At 44.7% G+C, this 20,276-nt stretch overlaps 1 protein-coding gene across 2 annotated transcripts in view; it reads left to right on the top strand.

The window, feature by feature from the left end:
- GLI3 (GLI family zinc finger 3) overlaps positions 1-18,868 on the top strand; it is a 215,801-nt gene extending 196,933 nt beyond the window's left edge. For both annotated transcript variants that reach the window (XM_055806548.1, XM_005232952.4), the window contains exons 11-15: positions 3,132-3,281; positions 3,875-4,039; positions 7,048-7,338; positions 10,517-10,844; positions 12,027-18,868. In XM_055806548.1, the coding sequence (XP_055662523.1) occupies positions 3,132-3,281; positions 3,875-4,039; positions 7,048-7,338; positions 10,517-10,844; positions 12,027-14,311 (3,219 nt within the window). In that variant the 3' untranslated portion in view covers positions 14,312-18,868. The remainder of the gene's footprint in view (positions 1-3,131; positions 3,282-3,874; positions 4,040-7,047; positions 7,339-10,516; positions 10,845-12,026) is intronic.
- The last annotated feature ends 1,408 nt before the right edge of the window (positions 18,869-20,276 follow it).

The raw sequence follows: 20,276 nt of genomic DNA, 5'->3' as shown, positions 1-20,276 counted from the left end.
AAAACTTGCAGGTTTGGGCCTACCAAATTAAACGAAAAGCCTTTTCACACCCTGAAACTGCATCAAAATTCAATTTCACCAGGAAAAAAAAAATCCTTCTGATCTAGTCCCTGGAATTTGACATTTCATGGGTGTAATAAGGTTACAAACAGATTATAAATTGAAACCCTAGAAATCCTTATTGTACTGTACCAAAGCTTCTGCTTTGCATAATACTCTTATTCCTGACTGTTCTTTGTTTTACAAGCTCAAAACTATTCATTCCCTCTCATAATAGAGACCAGGGAGCCAAAAACACCGTGCAAAATCCAAAGGTAATTATCTGTCTGAGTCAAAGAACCTGAATGCCAGAGTTCACAAACTTCTGAACTTTTCTAATTGCTGCTGGTTGCAGTGAGACCTCATTCGTCTTTTAAACATGTTGTAAATATTGCGCATTGTTTCTGCCAAATGATAATGATAAAAAATCCCGGTGTAGTTAGCTCCTGTTTTGTGTTTTTATAGTTCTGCCTATGTGTCCATAGCAGATGACTGATCATTTTCATATCACAACTTGATTTGAATTATAACTTGGTTGGGGTTGCAAATGCTGTGAATCTCCTTATCCGGGAGCACTGCTGGCTTCTGCTGTTGGCCTCTGACGTGTGCTGATGTAATGCCTAGCAAGCGCCTTCTTGAAAACCAGCCTTCTGATATTTGAGCACGTTTATAGGTCTGCTAAAATATTGCCCCTCTGCAAAAAGCAGTTGAGTGGCTTACCTGAGAGCTAAAGAAATTACCTAGATTAGCAGACAATGTCATGGGCTCGTTTCTTCTAGGCTTTACCTGAAGGTGAAGATCCTCAGAGGGGCTGAAAGAGAACAAGATGGCTTTGCAGGTGAGCTCTAGGAGGCCACCGCCTGAAGCATCAGAGCAATGAGAGAAAACAGCACAAAGAGGGGTTTGATTGTAGGAAAAGCAGAGGGAGTCAAAAAGGAGTGACAGGAGAAGAGAGCAGGGCAGATGGGTGTGGAGGGACCCGTTGTGCGGTGACCTGAGGGTGATCAAAAGACACCGGACAGGTGAGCCAGTGGAGTGACCGAGAGAGGCAAATGATTAAGCCACCATCCTGGGCAAAGCTTTGTCACTGCTGCAGGGAGCCTGGGCTGGGGAGGGAGTGAGGAAGGGAGCTTTACACCCATGAGAAAGGCCAGTTTTAGAGGATGCTCACGCTGATAAAGGCTAGAGGTCTGGAGAGCAAGGAGCAAGCTCATTTGCAGGGACAAAGAGAAAAAGTATCCTGTGGAGAATTCCTCTGAAAGAGCATCCTTGGTGCCTGAGTGGCCACACAGTGGGAGGTAAAGGGAGGTGCTATTGTGAACTGATTGAACCAGCCTTGAAGTTTTTGTATCAATTATAAAGCCTGTGTCACACACTCAGTTTTCATTTCCCTCATGCCTGTGTAGGTTTAACCAAATAACTCACTGTCTGTAATGTTTACAGAAGGATTTGGCCACGAATTACTTGAATGCATTGATTTTTGTCCTATTACTTCTTTCTCTTTTGGCAAAGAAGAGTGCACGTTAACCTTGTTGTACCCTTGCGATGCCATTTCGCAGCACAGGACATCTGTACACATTTGGTACAAGCATGTGTGTCATGGATGGACTTGAGACCTGCACTTGAAACATAAACTCCTGCAGATTACATGTTGTACGTTGTCCAGCACATCTGCTTTGTTCATGCGCTCTGCACCCCATCACAACTTTTAAGAAATGGCAATAAAGTTTCAGAAAAAGCGCAGTCATCTTTTACAGGCGGTGCACATCTGTTTGCCATGATGATGCCACATAATTATGAACATAACTGATTTTTTTTGGTTTTCTGATTGTTTTCAGGACTTCAGAAAAGATCAGGATTATCTTCTTTGTGTTCCAGTATGAACTACTGAGTTTCCGTATGGCTGGCTTTTTCTGTGAGCTACTTACAGAGTAGATACAGATTTCATCTCTGTGCTGTGATCAAATACAAACTCTGGAAGGATTTTGTCTCGTACGTTAATGGAAATAATCGCATTTGCTGAGAAATGCGGCCATCTAGTGGCACAGCCAGCGAGGTGTGGTAGAAAGTGCAGCAGTGGGGAAGTCTCCGAGGCAGGGTTTCTCCCAGAGTCAGCAAGGATGAGTCTGGTACCTCCTGCTGAAATTCCAGCCTTCATAAACTTGAAAGCCAAGGTGTAGGGTGCTTTTGTTGTTTTCTGAAGCTGTGCAAAAAAATTCAAACAGTTAAACCTTGAAAAAAATCAAGTTTTTTGATGGGTCTGGCCGTTTGTGCTCAGGAGGACAATCAGCGCAAATTAAATCCATATTCCAGTGCTCTGCTGGACTGGATCTTAGTGAAGGGAACAGAGCAAGCTGCTTTTCTGGAAGAGTAAAGGGTACACAGCCCTGGCCTGCCTCTGGATACACTCAGGCAGGTGACACTGATCACAGCAAGGCACATGCATGTGTGTCAACAGGCCAGGCAAGAAGGTGTCGCCCCCAGAGAGCCGACCATGGCAATGGCAAAAGCCGGCTTGGGGGATGCCTCGCTGCTCGGCGGGTTTTGTTACTGCAGTGTGTAGGGTTTTGTTTCCCCCACCACAATGTGCACGCTAACCCAGTACATTGACTGAAAGCAAATACCAGTAGCGGGGAGCGAGTTTAAAAGCTTTGGTGGAAACTTGGTTTAGCAGACCTGGTGATTTTTCAGGCTGGGGGATGTGTTTCTCAAGGCCTGGTTTTGCAAACCTTGTTTGTGCTGAGTGGCACTTAGGTACGGCTTCCCTGATCTGCAAAGGCATTGCTCAATGTGAATCACGCAAGTGGTGCCGTGCATGAGATTATCCAGGGTCTGTTTAACAGCCTGTATCCCTGAGGCCTGATCCAAAGCCTGTTGATGTCAGTAGAAACAAATTCACGGGCCTTAATGGACTTCCAATGAATTTGAACCCCACGATCGCTTTGGAGCGCGGACGGTCTCCTCACTCTTTCAGTACTGTGGGATCCTGGTTCACACCTGAGCCGCTGGTGCTGTTCCAGTGCAAAGCCGCAGCAAGGCTGATGGCGATGTTACGTTTCCATTAAGCTGTAATCCCTCTTCTATCCAAACAGCACATAAACAATGACCATATACACGGTGAGAAGAAAGAGTTCGTGTGCCGATGGCTGGACTGTTCCCGGGAGCAGAAACCATTCAAAGCCCAGTATATGCTGGTGGTCCACATGAGGAGACATACAGGGGAAAAGCCACACAAATGCACTGTGAGTAACGGGGGCTGAGCTCCAGGCTCAGATGGGGGAGCTGGGGCTGTGCAGCGAGCAGAGCAGTGTACACGCTGCATTCTCTGTTCTCTTGTCTGTCAGATGTTTGCTGGAGAAGAGACGACCGTGTCTGCTTTTTTATCCGGCTCACCCAGATGACAAGAGCTTTAGGAGTGGTGATTCACTGGAAAATTTGGCCCACTTCCTCAAGTTTAATGTGCAAAGAAGCCCCAAAAGGCATTATTAAACAGAGCTCAGTTTGCTTGATTATTTAAAAGCATTTTCTTTTACAGACCTGGGTATTATTGCTGGCCACCAGCCTTCTAATTACTTTGCAGTAGATTTCTGTCTTAGACGAAGTACACAAGTACTGTGCTGTCCTATGAGAGATTTACATTATCCTTCATAAGCATTTTGACTTGAGCTGTGATGGGGTTTGCCTGGGTAAAATTTAAACCCAACAAGCCAAAACAGAATTACACTGGGCAAGGTTGTGAAGGCTTGGGAAGTTTCTAAACTTCTGTAGGTCAGCTTTTACCGCTTCCTGCAAGTCCAAAGATTAAAATTAATCCAGACTTACTTCTTGTATGCAGTTTGAAGGTTGTACAAAGGCCTACTCCAGACTAGAAAACTTGAAAACACACTTGAGATCTCACACTGGAGAAAAACCATATGTGTGTGAACACGAAGGCTGCAACAAAGCTTTCTCCAATGCGTCCGACAGGGCCAAGCACCAAAACAGGACTCATTCCAATGAGGTAAGCAAGCACAGCTCGAAACAAATACTAAAATTTGGTATCAAACAGACTTACAATGTGGTCATAGGAATTTCCTCCAGAGGACGGGCAACCCTCAGCATCCTGAAAGAAATATAAGTTCTAGATGGCTTTTACCAGCACAAGCTTTCCCATGTCGTATGGACCTAGAGAGGCTGTGGGTCATTTTATTGAGTGTAGGATAGGTTTGAAGGAGAGGTCTAATGGAAACATGGCTGTTAACCAGGGACAACGCCTGGTTTCCTTGGAAAGCTGGGATGGTCTCGCCCTCCAGAGTGGGAGGGCTGGCCCCAGCAGCAGGAGTGTGTCACTTGCCAGCACTGGCAGTGGGACCTGGCAGTTGCTGAGCCTCTTGTAGCATCCTTTTGGCTGTGGCAAGGAGCTGTGGAGAAGTCTTCAGGGTCTGGAAAACGTGGGTTGCCCTGAGTAAGTTCTGAGTTACACCTTCTCCTTCTCCTCTGGGCTATTTCACTCTTTCCATCCTGAACAGACTTTGTGGAACAGGGATGCAGTGGAGGGAATTTGAGCTTTCTCAGGCAAACCAGCTGTGGCAGTCACAGCTGTCTCCCAGGCTCTCAGTGCAACATCTCTTTGTTACTGTGTGTTTCCTGTTACTGTTGCCCCTCGTTCAGGAATCACACCATCTTCATGCCTGGTCCCTGTTTCATTGCACCATGTCAGGTCACACAGGGAATCACATCATCTCAGTCTCACACCTTGGAGCCCAGTCTCTCCTCCTTGACCTGTCCCTGTACTCATTCATCTCTAGCCTAAACCTGGAAGGACTGGACATACCAACATGGTGACTGTGTGGCGTGGAAGCTAGGAGCTATATCCATTTCTGCAAGGCTTGTATCCTTCTCTAGCTGCATCAGGTCTCTCACAGGCATTTGCTGGGGCTGGCAGAATCTCAGGAGTATTCCTCTTCTTCCAATCCCCTGGACACCGCAGCATCTCTTGAGTCACAAGGGAATACCTGCTGTAGCAGGGGTTTGGACTAGATGATCTCCAGAGGTCCCTTCCAATCCTGACCATTCTGTGATTCTGTAAAGCAGAGAGCACTGCAGATGTCTGAGTTCAATGCGTCCCTGCAGTGCATGCTCTCAGCAGCCCACCTAATAATGGGGCTGAAGCCCAGCAGCAGTTTTGTGAATTGTTACCAAAGTAGAAGGAAGTTCACCAAGTCTCTCCAATAGCTCACTGAGAATTTTTTTCGTTCACTGTCTGAACCAATCTGTTTGTTGCCTAGTTGATGAGTAAAATCCTCTCAAAGATGTTTTCAGGTCAGGATTTCATGTCTAACAGTAAGTCACCAAGACAAATTTGCTGCCACGCATCATTTCTGGTAGGTGCAACAGCAAGGGCAAATGAAAAATTTCCTTCACCATTACTTCATAACAAACCAGGCTAATACTCTTAGGCAATGCCTGCTGATGGAGTGCTGTGAATACTGTGAGAAGTGCAGACCCGATTCAGCACTTCCTTGCAGTGCTATTTGAGTTGTAAGTAGGTAACCTATACTTAGATTTAAAAGCAACTGACACGTCTTGATGCAGATAATGCCTTACACATGTAGAAGAGAGTGAACCGACTTGTACTTCCATAGCATCTTGAGAAAACCTGTTTCAGTGGCTCAGCATCAACTTTAAATTGCTCATGATCAACATTTTTGCTCCTAGTCAATGGGAGGTTGTTTTCCACTGATGTCAGTGGAAGCAGGCTCAGGCTTATCAATATCCATGAAGAAGCTACATTTGTCAAAGGCTCCAGAGTGCCATGTGTAAGCAGACAGAGAACCCCTTTGACGAACTTGGCACGAGGGTCTCTTTTTCTTTTTTCTTTTTTTTCTCTTTCCTTTTTCTTGAGGGCTAGTATAAATAAGAATTTAAATCAGTAGTTTCTTGGAAACAATACAGTAATAAAACGGAGTAAAAGACACTTTGTTTCCTGAGGCAATTAAAGTATTTAGGAAGAGCTCCACTCTTCTTTCTGATCCTCTGTAAATACATTTACCAAAGTCTTTGTTAAATTATAAGGCTATAAATTTACTTTATTCTACATTGCTTAGTGAACTAGAGAAATTTACAGACAAAGGAAGCAGGTTTATGCGGGGTAGCAGTAATACTACTAGTGCATTTTCGCGGTGCAGTTGCTGTGACGTGAAAATGCTCATGGTACGTGTGCTGTGCTTTGACATCATGCCGGTGTTCTGAAGGAGCCAGGAAAAAAATGCTTCCTCTGACAATACTGTCTGAATAAATGTCCCAGTATGTTTTGGAGGGGGTTGTTTGCCTGTGAATGTCAAGAAGTAGGTACTGGCCATACTAGAAATAGGGTATGAGACTGCTGAGGGCAGTGAACAAGATAGGAAATTAGGCTAGTCTTCATAAATTGCCATAGCTCTGTTGACTCTGCTGCTGTGATAAGTGGAAGCTGTGACAGTTCATATTATGAGAAGTTCTGCCCTCTGTAAACTATGTGACATTAATGGGTTATAAAACAGGTTAATAGAATATAACGACGAGTTAATAAAACCCAAGGGAAATTAATAGGTTTGACTAGGTGTGCAGTCACAACTCGACAGGACAAGGGGTAATGGCTTTAAACTGAAAGAGGGCAGATTTAGATTAGATATAAGGAAGGAATTCTTCCCTGTGAGGGTGGCGAGGCGCTGGCACAGGCTGCCCAGAGCAGCTGTGGATGCCCCATCCCTGGCAGTGCCCAAGGCCAGGCTGGACGGGGCTGGGAGCAACCTGGTCTAGTGGAAGGTGTCCCTGCCTGTGTCAGGGGCTTGGAACTAGGTGATCTTTAAGGTCCCTTCCAACCCAAACCATCTATAATTCTATGATTCAGTCACTGTAGAGACCATAAATTAGATAACGAATTCACTGTGAAAGCATATAACTGTAACATCAGCTGTGCTCCAAGGAGCTATTCAGGAGTCCCATGCGAAATTAGATCTAATTTAAGTGATTTTCCTGTCTTGGCAGAAACCGTATGTTTGCAAGATACCGGGCTGCACAAAGCGCTACACAGATCCCAGTTCTCTCCGGAAACATGTGAAGACCGTGCATGGCCCGGAGGCGCATGTCACCAAGAAGCAACGGGGAGATATCCACCCAAGGCCTCCGCCACCGAGAGACCCAGGCAGCCACTCTCAGACCCGGTCACCAGGCCATCAGACTCAGGGTGCGATTGGTGAGCAGAAGGACCTCAGCAACACTACCTCAAAGCGTGAAGAATGCCTCCAAGTGAAAGCAGTCAAGTCGGAAAAACCAATGGTATGCAATACACCATGCTGCTCCCTTTGTCCTTTTTCGTCTTGCCACCAGTTAATAATCCCTTTATAAAATAAATGCTCAAGCCCATAAACTCTAGCTCACAAGGTTAGGTTTTGTGAGTTATTCTTTTTCATTTCCATCATAAAATATTTTTAAAGCCTAAGAAATAGCAAATAAGAAGGTTACATCTAATCTGTGCAATATGCAGCAAGTGCAGTGTTGGCAACTCTCACAATAATTGCTTCTCTTAAAGCTCCATCTTTCAGAATCACCTTATTATGAGAAAATCACAGTTTTCATTTTCAAAAAAGCATGTTTTTCCACTCTACTATTTACAGAAGAAAGATAATGTGAATCCTGCAGAATCAAAACCAGAATGCAAAAAAAAGACAAGTCCAAAAGACTGAAATGATGATATTGATGGTGATAACTTTTGGAGAACCTGGGAAAATGATCAGATTTTAGGAGCTTGAGGTTGTCACGTCATGGATCAAACTGAAGCAGGATAAATTGTTATTCTTAAATAACAGGACGAGACCTTTTGATAATATGAGATCTCTATTGTGATGTGATCTCTTACGTTAATCTGATACTTAATTTAACTTCACCAAGTTAACCTAATTTAAATTTAACTAAGTTGAGCTGAATTAAGAGTCGCTGCAGGTCTTTTCCCTCTTTACCTTAATGTATTACATTAAACCAGTATAGGCTTGAATGTCAAAAGGACTTTGTTCCATTTTTTCACACTCTATCTTAAAGAAGTTATTTCATTTGCCTGCATTTTGTGTGCCATTCATCTTCTCCAAAAGCGGTCACTCTGTCCTCTTCCACATCTGGGTCTACGAGTCATCTGGACCCAACCCTTGGGGACTAGAAATATGAGTCCTCTGAATTCTGCTCATACTGTTAATCATGCTGCGATTCAAAATGATTACTCACTGAAATACGAGTTACTGCTATATTGTGCCTAAGGCTTACGCCTAAACTGTGAAGTATTAATCCTGAATTTGGAAACTTCCAGGGGCCCAGAGTTAACTCCCGCTGAAGTCTAAAGGAGATCCTCTGCCATCTTTGGCGCTAACCACCTTACATTACAAAGGAGCAAAACCCCTTCCCCTTTTGCTTAGCTAGGGAAATCTGTAGCATTATTGGGGCCTGTTGAATGTAGATGTTTTTAGCATGAATAAGATTTGCAGGAAAGGGGTATTAATGCTGATTGCTTGCATAGTATTAAAATATTTCTCACTGAAAAATATCTTCTAAAAACAGTTCTGCATTTCCTGCTTTTCATTGCTTGTGTGAATTAAGATATGTTTTCTGTTTTCCAACTAATCCAATGTCTTTTCTGTCTAATGCTCTTAAATGTCTTGTTCTAACTTCCTAAGGACAGTGGGTAATAAGGTGAGGGCATTTTAACTTTTCCGCTGTTTTTCTCATTGCAACATTATTTAAGTCTTTATTTTAGCCGTCTGCCTGTTGTCCAATCATTCCTTTATTTAGTAATGTGCAATCCATCAAACTCATTCCCAAACGTAATGTTCTGTGAGCATTTTGTGACACTTGACATAGGAAAAATCTGGCTTATATTGGTGAAATCTCTTCAGAAATGTCTCCTCTAGACAGAATACCCATTTTTTTCTGTACTGCACATCTAGAAATGTATGTTCCCCGTAGTACAGTTCTTATTTCTGTAACCTGCCTCACTGTGATCTTGACACATGGCTACAAGAACAGACTTCTGACTATTACTGCTCTTCCATATGGCATGGAGCTATTGTCCAGAGGCACAAACACTCCTCTGTGTAATAACTGTTATTTCTATTCTTGTCACCAAATCTGCCATGACCAGGGTTTGGAAATGAACTTGCTCAGTGTGGCCTCATAAATTCTAAATATCATCATTCAAGTTAGAAATAATAAAATAGTTATTGCATCTTAATGGACTCCTCAGGGGCATATGAAGCTACAGTAGTGCCATGAATCTGTGTCTTCAATCACTGATGTTAAAAGTGAGAGCTGTCACTGCTGCCTCAGAAATTCTAGCTAGTATTTGTCAGTAAAATGTGCATAAAAATCACAGGCTGGCAGAAAAAAATATAAAAAAGCACAGCAGAAACCCCGAAAGTGAAATACTTACATGAAACTGTTCTTGGGAGCAAAATGTTACTGCATGCCCCACTGATACAACCTGCAGTGGGATATTATGTCCAGAGACTTCTGTCTGTCTCGCTGTCTGTTTTGTCTGTCAGTCTGTCAGAGTGTTTCAGTTTGTCAGAGAAATTTTACCATTCTTTTATGAGAACTTTACAAGCATAAAAAAAAAAAAAAATCAAGCCCATATTTCCCTACAGCAAGAATTCTGCTAGAGCAGCAGAGAACACTGTCTGTTTTAAGAAAGAAGCCACTATTGTGGTGGGTTCATACCCCCATAGATAAGCAGCTTGTACTGTGTACTTGAATTCTTAAATCTAAAATCTTAAATTCTAGTGAAATAAAGGGTTTGATTCAGTAGATCATCACCTTCTTGATTCAGGGCAGAGGTGGTATAAGTTAGGTATAAGAGGAGGTATAGGTTAGCCCTTAGTGCTGCTAGGGTCACAGGATGATGATAATATGATACTGGGGGTTTTGCCCTGTTGCTTTTTCCCCGTTTTATTACATGCCAACATTTCAGGACAGCTGCTGCTCGTAACAATGAGCCTTAGGCTTGGAAAATGCTTACATTCTTTAGCCACAAGTCTAATTAAAAAAAACCAAGTTCCAGTGTTGTTGGAGTCTTGGTTATTTCTTGCTGCAAGCCTAGCGGTGTCAATTAGACCTCATAACATGGCTGAATTCTGATTTGGTTTGCTGAGCCGCAGCTTCCACTGGGAGCAGCGCATACCCGAAGTAGCATATCCATACATACATGCTCACGAATGACATGAAGTGCTAGAAGCAGTTATGGGAGTAACTGAAATAAATGTCTCATGCAGTTAATCTCAGGTTTTGCAATGGCATTCACTGCAGTTAGAGTCTAGAAAGCCTCTTAATGAATGATCACTGTTATCATTTAACACTAAACTTTGCTTTACGTTGAGTTTTATGTGGCTCCCTTTAGACCCACATTTGCTGCAAGTGCTTCTGTCGACGTTGTTTGCTTAATCCTCACGTTTTATTCCTTACTTCATTCCAACAGACATCTCAGCCAAGCCCTGGTGGTCAGTCTACATGCAGCAGCGAACAGTCCCCCATCAGCAACTATTCCAACAATGGGATCGAGCTTACTCTGACCAGTGGTGGTAGTGTAGGAGACCTCAGTGTCATCGATGAAACCCCAATCATGGACTCTACCATTTCCACAGCCACCACAGCACTTGGCTTACAGGCCAGGAGGAATATGACAGGGACCAAATGGATGGAGCAAGTGAAATTAGAAAGGTTGAAACAAGTTAACGGAATGCTTCCAAGACTGAACCCCGTTCCACCTTCCAAAGCCCCAACCTTGCCGCCTCTCATAGGAAATGGTGAGCTACATGTAACAGGAGTGGTTAACACTTTTTGTCCTTAAATTCTTTGCCTGCTAGCTCAGTCTTGCAACCCTTGCAAAAGAGTAGTACAGCTTTTGAGACTCAGCAGCTGTGGCCATGGTTTGTAAATGAATCACTGCCCATTTATCCCCTCACGACAAGTCCTACTACCCACCCTGAAAGAAGTCTGATAGTCCTGTGTTTTACAGAACAGGGGCCAACAAGGGAGCCATGCATCACATTTTAAATATTCCCTGCAGTTAAAGGTTTGGACCCAAGATCATCATCATAATCCTGTCTTGTTTTGAGGCCAGGCAAATGAAATAAATACTTGCCAATTTCTTGTACGGAAGTCTTTCAGATGAGGCCTTAGCAAGGCACGCTTTGCATAGATGTGTTGGGCTGCCCTTTAAATAAACTGTTTCCAACACACAGAAGTAATCGTATGTACAGATCCTACTGCTAGGAAGTCAGATATCCATGAATGGGGGCAAGGCGAGATTGCACTCTGAAAATCCATAGTTGTTTTCATATACAGAGCTGCTTGTTGCCAAAATGTATGTCCCCGCTGCCTCTACATGGCATATACGATATGCCCATAGGTTTCTGTGCTCCACCCAGCAGTAACAGCCCAGGTTTTCTGAAACCCGTTCTAATTGAAAGAAACTATGTAAAATTAAGAAATGTATTCTGTTTACTTAAAAACAAAACAAAGCAAGGAAACCATCAAAGATGTTTTGCAGTTGTTAGGAGTTACTTCAAGAAGTCTTAGAAATGACCTTGAATAGCCTCCAAATTTGTATATTTTGCCATTCCATGCAAATGCCTGTTCAATTATATTTTGCCTGTAAAAAGCTCCCTTAACAAATGTGTCCTTCTGGCACATCAGTCAGAATAGCTGCACTGCAGGCTGGAGCGCTATGCGAGCTGATGACAGTTTGTGGCTATGGCCTATAAATTTTGTGCTAGAATTCACACTGAAATGTTACCCTCGAGTCTCGGAATTAGCTCTTAACCTAAGGACAGCGTTTTTATCCCGACTTCTTTCAGGAAAGAGCACTGCTATGATTTGCTGTGGTGATACAGGCTCTTCCTCTGTACTCTCCTTACTCTACTGGGTATTTTCTGTGCCAGTTTCTGGGTGATGCCCATTTATTTATCTGTGAATTTTACCTCCAGGTGCCCAGTCAAACAGCAGCTGCAGTGTAGGAGGATCCATGACTATTCTGCCAAACAGGAGTGAACTTTCAAGTACAGACATCACTGTGTTGAACATGCTGAACAGGCGGGACAGCAATACTAGCACCATCAGTTCAGCCTACTTGAGCAGCCGCAGATCCTCTGGAATTTCACCTTGCTTCTCTAGCCGGAGGTCCAGCGATGCCTCCCAGGCAGAGGGAAGACCACAGAACGTGAGCGTTGCAGACTCCTACGACCCCATCTCAACGGATGCCTCCCGGCGCTCCAGTGAAGCGAGCCAGTGTGATGACCTGCCAAGTCTTCTCAGCCTCACCCCGGCCCAGCAATATAGGCTGAAAGCTAAATATGCAGCAGCTACTGGTGGACCCCCACCAACTCCACTGCCTAACATGGAGAGGATGAGCCTCAAAACAAGGATGGCACTCTTGGGTGACTGCAGGGAGTCCGGAGTATCTCCACTGCCTCCAGTGAATGCCCCTCGAAGATGTAGTGATGGTGGGGCAAATGGTTACAGCAGGAGGCATTTTCTGTCTCACGATGCTCTAGGAAACGGGATGAGGAGAGCCAGTGATCCAGTAAGAATGGCCTGTGACAACCTCTCTGTCCCTAGAGTCCAGCGTTTCAACAGTCTTAATAGCTTTAACCCTCCTGCTTTGCCTCCATCCATGGAAAAGCGCAACCTTGTTCTTCAGAACTATACCCGTTCTGAGGGTGGCGTCTTCCGTGGCTTTAGCTCCCCCTGTCCTCCAAGCATCAGCGAGAACGTTGCCCTGGAGGCTGCTACGATGGAAGCGGGTGGCAGTCTGAATGATGAGGATCTCCTGCCAGATGACGTGGTTCAGTATCTGAATTCCCAGAACCAGGGCATATACGACCACTTGTTGAACAATGTCCTAGACAGCAACAAAATGCATCATGGCTCAGTGTTAGGAAACGACAACCCCAGCAACTTTGACCAAGCCCCTCCACCAAGCAGTCAGCAGGCAGGTTCTGAGACAAACAAAAGCGACTTGCCCATTCAGTGGAATGAAGTAAGCTCAGGAAGCTCTGACTTATCTCCTTCGAAACTGAAATGTGGCCAGCGCTCCACAGTGCAGCAGACTCGGGCCTTCAGACTGTACAACAATATGATGGTTCAGCAGCAGAACCTGGAGAGAAGCAACGTGGACCAGCAGAATGGCTATCTGGTGGAGAACAACAATTCCTACGGTTTACAGCAAAACGCAGTTCTTGGCAGCGGAGCCGCTAATTCTTTCAGCGTGCAGCCCAATAAGCCTTACAGTGAAAGCATCAGCAGGCAAGCAATGATGTCTGGAGCAATGGACAATTCCTGTGGCATGGCAGTTCAGGGGCAGAAGCTGAGAAGCAGCAACGTGCCAGTGAGTGGGAACCAGCAAAATTTTGGCCATCCCATGGCATCCAGCGATCAAGCTGCCAGTATGGCAAATGGGATGCAGAACAGCAGTATGATGGAACAGGAGTATCTGCAAAACCAACCGGTCGGAGATGACGTTCATTACCAGGGAGTCAATCAATCCGGTCAAATGATGCTGGGGCAGGTTAGTCCTACCTCACAAAGCAGCCTGTATCAGGGGCCGCAGAGTTGTCCGCCAGTGTCTCACACCGTTGGTAGCCAGCCTTCAGGTTTGTTGGTGGCCAAAAGTTACCAGCCATGCACCAATTACAGCAGCAACAGACGGCAAAACATGTTGAGAAACAACCTGGCACAACAGCAAGGACACGTAAGTGATGGCAACCAGACGTACAGGGTAAACACCATTAAGATGGAGATCCAAGGTCAATCACAGCAGTTCTGCTCTAATGCACAGAATTACTCTGGTCAGTTATATGACCAAACCATGGGCTTTAGCTACCAAGCTATGAAAACAGGTTCGTTCTTTGGTTCGGAAGCTAACTGCCTGCTGCAGGGGACTGCGACTGCAAACTCATCGGAACTTCTTTCCCCGGGGGCTAACCAAGTGTCGAGCACAGTTGACAGCATTGACAGCAACAGCCTAGAGGGTGTGCAGATTGATTTCGATGCTATCATAGATGATGGGGACCATGTCAGCTTAATTTCGGGAGCCCTGAGCCCGAGTATCATTCAGAATCTCTCCCGCAATTCCTCACGCCTCACCACTCCCCGAGCGTCTCTTACATTCCCAGCTATGCCCGTAAGCACAACCAACATGGCTATTGGTGACATGAGCTCTTTGTTGACCTCACTTGCAGAAGAAAGCAAGTTTCTTGCTGTTATGCAATAGACATTAGAAAAAACAAACAAACAAAAAAACAAACTCTTAGGAGATAACAGAATGGAAAAAAGGACTCATATTTTTTAGTTGTGTATGTATTTTAGCAATCTCATCTCACCTAAATGGGATGTGTTTCAAGTATATTCCTTTTATGGAATAAGGACTCTGAAAACCCTAAAGTGTTCTAGGGAGAAACTGTCTTCCATTTCAGTTTTGAATCAGTATTGCTACACCCATTCCCCCCTGCCCCTCTTCTCTCTCTCTCCCTCCCCTTTTGAATGTCTGTATGCTTCCTTTTTCTTTTTTTTTTCTTTAATTGTAAACCAATGTAAACGTGTGAAGTGCATGTTTTTGTTTTGTTTTGGGTTTTTTTAAAAAAAGAAAGGTCTGATGAAATGACTTCGCTATTTTCTGTTACTCAAAAGAAACTAGACCTTGTAAAACTGTTGCAGCTTCCCCCCCTAAACATATAGGCACAAAATAACCAGGCACAATATGAAGTCAGCATGCAGGGATGAAATCTTCTCTGGATGCGTTGGATACATCGCACCAAGGTGGACAACCAGTTTAGAAATGCACTGCCATGGTACCCCTAGGCTGTAGTTTCAGAATCATGGAGCAGGATAAATTAGGAGGCTCAAGCAAACAAGAAATGTAGAGCCATCAGCCCGTTGATCCCTAGGAAACGTTTAAGGATTTTGTAACACCACACACAGACAGCTGTCACTGCCTTGCATAATGATACTGAGATTGTTTCATGTTCCCATTTCAGAGGAAGGAGAGGACCAGAAAGCTGTTCTTAGTCCAGCTCTCACCTTTTGCAGTATTTGCTATTCTGTTTTTCAGTATTCTTTTTTAAATGACTGGATAGTAGAGTTATGGGCGTGTTTGGTGATTTGGGTAGTCTAGAATCCCTTCGTTGCATACCATATTTGTGAAGAGATGATCAGGGTCTTACAGAGTATTTCATACAATGAAATAACAAAATTGCAGTATTCCATACTGGGGACTTTTTTTTTTTTTTTTCCAATGCAATGCAAACTCTTGAGATGTGATTTGCTGAGCCACTGGTTCTTATTTGCAATAATAATTCCTTCGCCGAGAGAACTGTCTTGTACCTCTCTTTTAGCACGTACAGCTTCGTGGATGGATGGTATGTTTTAAAATAAGTAAATGGCTGTTGAAATAATGCACAGTTAGGGCTTCAAAAGCGTCATGGTCATGGCATATAAACCAGGTAGAAAACGAACACCCCGTTTCTTGGACTAGCCAAATAAATGAAAGCGATTGCAAGCAATCTGATAATCTTACATGTCTTTTCACCGTATCCAGGTTTTACAAAACAAGAAATTTCAACTGCCATTCAAAATAGCAATGAAATGAGCAGAACAGCAAGTATGTCTGGTAACTAATCAAAACTCAGAAAGAACAACCCAACCTCTCGGTGACACCAAAGTGCATTTCATTTCAAAGCAAGCCAGTGAGCCAATGCCCAGGGTCAGTTACACCAGTACAAATTGGAACTAATGCACTGTGCTCATGAATCTGCTCACTGGTAGAGGTGAATGGCGTTTCCTCCATAAGCTGTAGCTCTTGTAGCATGTTTTTTGTTGTGCTGGGCTTCACATGTGCGCCCCTGAACACACAGTGCTCCTAGGCAAACAGGTTGGGATGGAGAACAGTTAGAAAGCCAAGGTTTAAGTTCACCCACTCCTAGAATCTGCATGCAAGTCCAGCCCTTGCAGACTTCTTAGTTAAATCTCAATAGTAAAACGATGCTACAGGATGTAAATGGTGTAGACGCTTAGTCACGGATTTGATGTCTGCAAGGAGCTGATGTTAGAGTAGACACAATGAGAAGGGGGAATGGGGTCAATTTTGAAATATAGATAAACTTTAGTCCAGTCAAAATTAGGAATAACACCAGAAGGTGGTTTCTATAGGCTGGAAGGCCATAGCAGTAATATTTTTGACTGTGAAAAAATGGTGAAGTAGCAGCTGAATCAGGGCATGGCATTTGAGGAATGTGCAGGAATACAACCTCAGTGAAGCTATTGGTTAACATTCATCTATTAACAGCTGTTAGAATCAGAGGAAGAAGCTGTACATCAGCAGGAAAATATCACAGGAATCCAGTGCTGGGGCCGTATTTGGGCTTATCACAGCACGTACCAAGTGATTTGCGTTATGAGCTGGAATGTCAGAAATCAAGACAAATGTAATTATCCTACGGCTTTTATCATCATCCAGCTCCTGTCTTTCTCCGGATCTTTAGCAAGTATTTCTTCCTTCCTCTGCCTCAAGCATGCATATTTCTGCTCTTTGCCCTTTGCCGTTTCCCCTCCTGACCTTCCTGCACAGGGAATCAGGCACAGCTCACCATGGCAAACGGTCGATTTGCTGTTACAACGTGGGAAGCTGCTCCCTGTTGCGCTGTCATCGCCCAGAGGCGCCTGGCAGGGACCCGCTGCCCATGCACAGCCCTCACCCCTGCCCTGCTGCTGGGGCGCAGAGGGATGCTTCAGTGGCTGCGCTGTACATGCAGTGCTACGGTACAGCTCACACCCCTGAGGAGAAACAGCAGCATATGCATGAGGAAAGGCTGTGCTGGATGCATTTCAGATGGGTCTCGGTAACCGGTCGCTGGCTGTTTATTAAGCCATCAATGACATGTTTATAAACAATTTCAACAGGGCAGCTTATGACCAGCTTGGGAGTAGGTGGCTTGGGAGAGAAGCCTTTTATTGTTATAGAGTAAATACATTTAAGAAGCAACAAAAAACAACAAAAAACCCCATTTTTTTTTAACTCGGTTTTCCAGTTCATAATTGTATTTGCTGGTGAGTTGAAGCTGGGAAGCTATTAACAGATGTGATCCATCAGAGCTTAGAAGGAGCCGTTCAGATTGCTCAAGGCTAAAAGGGACTGTTTGAGGAGCTAATTTGCCTTCCTGGATTTGACAAACCTTTGTCACTCACTTACCCTGTCTTGGGCCAACAGTGTGTCTTGGCCGAAACCACATGCTCCAGAAAGGCAGCCCATTTTGATTTGGTGAGGTTGAAGAACCAGACACTCTACCATGTCCCCGGGGTGTTTGTGCAAATGGTTTAGCATTTTCACCATGAAGCATATGTGCCACTTTTGTTCATGTTTCACTTTTCAGCTTTAAGTATCTTCTCATGCTTTTCTGGTTTATGCTGAAGAGCCTGTTTTGGTACCTGTGAGGGCAGCAATACGTCATAGACCAGCTGTCTCGGGTTTGGGGCTAGTTGTGATAAGGTAGGCTGGGCTCTCTGAGCGTGGTGGTGTTAGCCTGGGCACCATCTGTCACCTCAGTCCCAATGCATGGCAGTCTTGGGGGGGGGTCCCATCAGCATTGCTCACATGTTTATGGCACCCCTCTACTGCTGCTCTTCCAGGTGCAGAGCCAAAGCTTGCTTTTGTCTATCTGGTACATCAGGTGACGTAGCCGTAGCAGCTGAAAACCCACCACTCATGCCAGAGTACTAGAAAATGCAGATTGCGGATTTCCTATTTTTAGAGCATTGCAGCCTGAGTCTAAATCCCCTTTTCTTGTAATGGCTCTGTGGGGATCTTCTAGATTCATTACTGCTGGCCTTGGGCGCGTCTGCCTCCCTTAGCCTGCGTGAAGCACGCATCTCTCCCAGCAGTTCCTCTTCCCACAAAGTGGGAGTTGCCGGTGAGAGCTCGTCCACCAGGTCTGCCTGGGTGGAGGAAAGGTGGGTTTGCGGAGAAGTCAGCGAGCTTCCAGGGGGGCTTTGCTGGTGGGTACGATGGCCCCATATAGCCACATGGCAGATGATGTTATTCTCTCCTTGGGGAATGGCACCGAATGGTCTATGCATATGCATTGAGGTGCAGGCTGGCTGCCTGGCTTCCAGGCATCGCTTCCCCCTGCCCCTTGATGAAATGGCTGGCTGGCTCTCCCACACCTGTTGCTCAATGGCTTCTCCTGCTGAACAGCAGTGTTCATATTCTCACAATGTATGTGCCTTATTTTGTGTTGACCCTGTAAAAGAGAGGGACCAAGATGTGTTGCCAAATTTTCCCGATGAGGCTATACTTGCCACCCAGCTACTAGCACATACCACTGTTAATAGTGTCCAAAATGTCTTGTAAACCTCTGGTATTCACGTGTTTTTGTCCTTGGATTGGTGGAATGTCTCCTATGGAACAGTTACTGTTGTCAGTCCTGCAGATATGTAAGATAAAAAAAGTGTTCTTTTTTTTTCCCCAGTTTTTTTTAGTTTTTTTTTTTTATAAAGCTTGTAATCCTTTTTTTTTAAAAAAAAAAAGAAAATGTGTAAATACATTTACATACGGTAGGAATAGTGTTCGGCTGTAATGGGCCTTAGTGGTCTTCATCTGATAAAACTGCAGTTATGATCTGATGTTTCTCGAGCCTTAGGTTGATCTGAAGGGTCTGTAGCACTGTGTACATATAAATTGTACTTCTGCTTTCAGAACCACTTAGCTCTTTTGTAACAAAGAAAAAAAAAATGTTTCTTACAATGTCAATAAAAACACAAAAGCCTTTGTACTTAACTTCTTAGCTTTCCGCTTTTAAAATATCTCCTTGGGGGAGGGAGTTCTTTTTTTGTTCGGCTGAAGAGCCTGGTTGCCATCAGCGTGTGTTATCGCTTCCACTCAACGGTCGCTCGCTATTCTGTTCCTGCTTCCCAGCCTGTTACTTCACTTCATTCACATTTTGAAAACCAACAGGGAAGCAAAACAGGGCGTTTGCCTTCCCTCTAAAGAAAAATGGCTGAGGGGTGTGGGGTGAAGAAATAAATGGCAGTGCAGTGTCACACAGATGAAATGCTTGAAAGGAGGAGAGAGACTGGCCCGGTTAACTGCTGTAAGAGCCATGGTTTCAGAAATTGAGGTGAAGGCCAAGCTGTGCTGGACGCCAGGCTGTTACTGTATGGGGGCTGTGTCTGGTGCCTCACTTACTGAGGGTCTCTTGCAGAGGCTCGGCATATGAAGAAGCATGGGACATGAGAAGCTCCTCTGGCTGGGTTAGGCTGTTGGTGTCCGCTCTGGTGGGTTACTGCACGATCTGCAGAACTAGATGATGTCTTCAAAGCTGGACAGACTTAATGAGCGTTCCGTTGAGTATAGCAGTCAGTTGGGTGATGTGAGGTTAATTGTTGCAAACAGTACAGAAGATGTGGTAGTGCTGCTTCATTTTAAGGTGACTGAGCTGTTCTCATTTTACGACCTTTTTTACTTTTTTTGCTTTGCTTGTACCTCGACAAGACCTGGACCACACTGCTGAGCTGTCAGTGCTCAGCTTCTGCCTTAGTCCTTCCAAGGCCAAAATAGGTGAACCATTTCTGAGGCCAAGGGAGGTAACCTTGCATTGTTACTTGCTCATCTTGGTTTTTTGTTTGTTTGTTTTATTTGCAGGTTTTTGGTTCACTCTTTAGCCAGAATTAAACTTTTGCCATCTAGCACAGACCTTAAGGTTTGGAAGGGATGAGAGGTGGAAGGGAGAGGTGTTGCAAGCCAAGCTGAGAAGCCAGGGAGGCAGGAGGAGAGACTTGGGGGTGGTCTGGTAGGGGTGAAGGAGGCCCTCCAGTGGGTCAGGGGGCTTGCTGGTGGCCACAGTGCCTTATTTCATGTGCTGCAACCCAAAATCCTCCCAGAGTTTGGCAGTGCTTCAGCATCAGCCCACTTTGTGGGGTGGGGACGGACAGTGGCTTCCCCCCAGCTTCTTCCAGGCAGGGATGGGACAAAACCACGATGGAGCAGTGGGGAAACAAGCAGGCCTGTGGGGTTGGGGGCATCAGTAGCAGGGTCTGTGCTAACCACAGAAGCACATATATCAGGGCCTTAAGGGTGAACGTGGTGCTCCTGATCTTTACCAGCTGCCTACGGGTAGCAGGAGACAAGGGACTCCCACCTCTTAAATGCTAATGCAGCAAAGACACACACACACACACATGCATGT

The sequence above is a fragment of the Falco peregrinus genome, chromosome 5 (genome assembly GCF_023634155.1).
Source record: "Falco peregrinus isolate bFalPer1 chromosome 5, bFalPer1.pri, whole genome shotgun sequence".
In the NCBI taxonomy this organism is placed as follows: domain Eukaryota; kingdom Metazoa; phylum Chordata; class Aves; order Falconiformes; family Falconidae; genus Falco; species Falco peregrinus.
The sequence above is the reverse complement of the archived record's forward strand: the minus strand, read 5'-3'. Positions and strand labels throughout refer to the sequence as shown.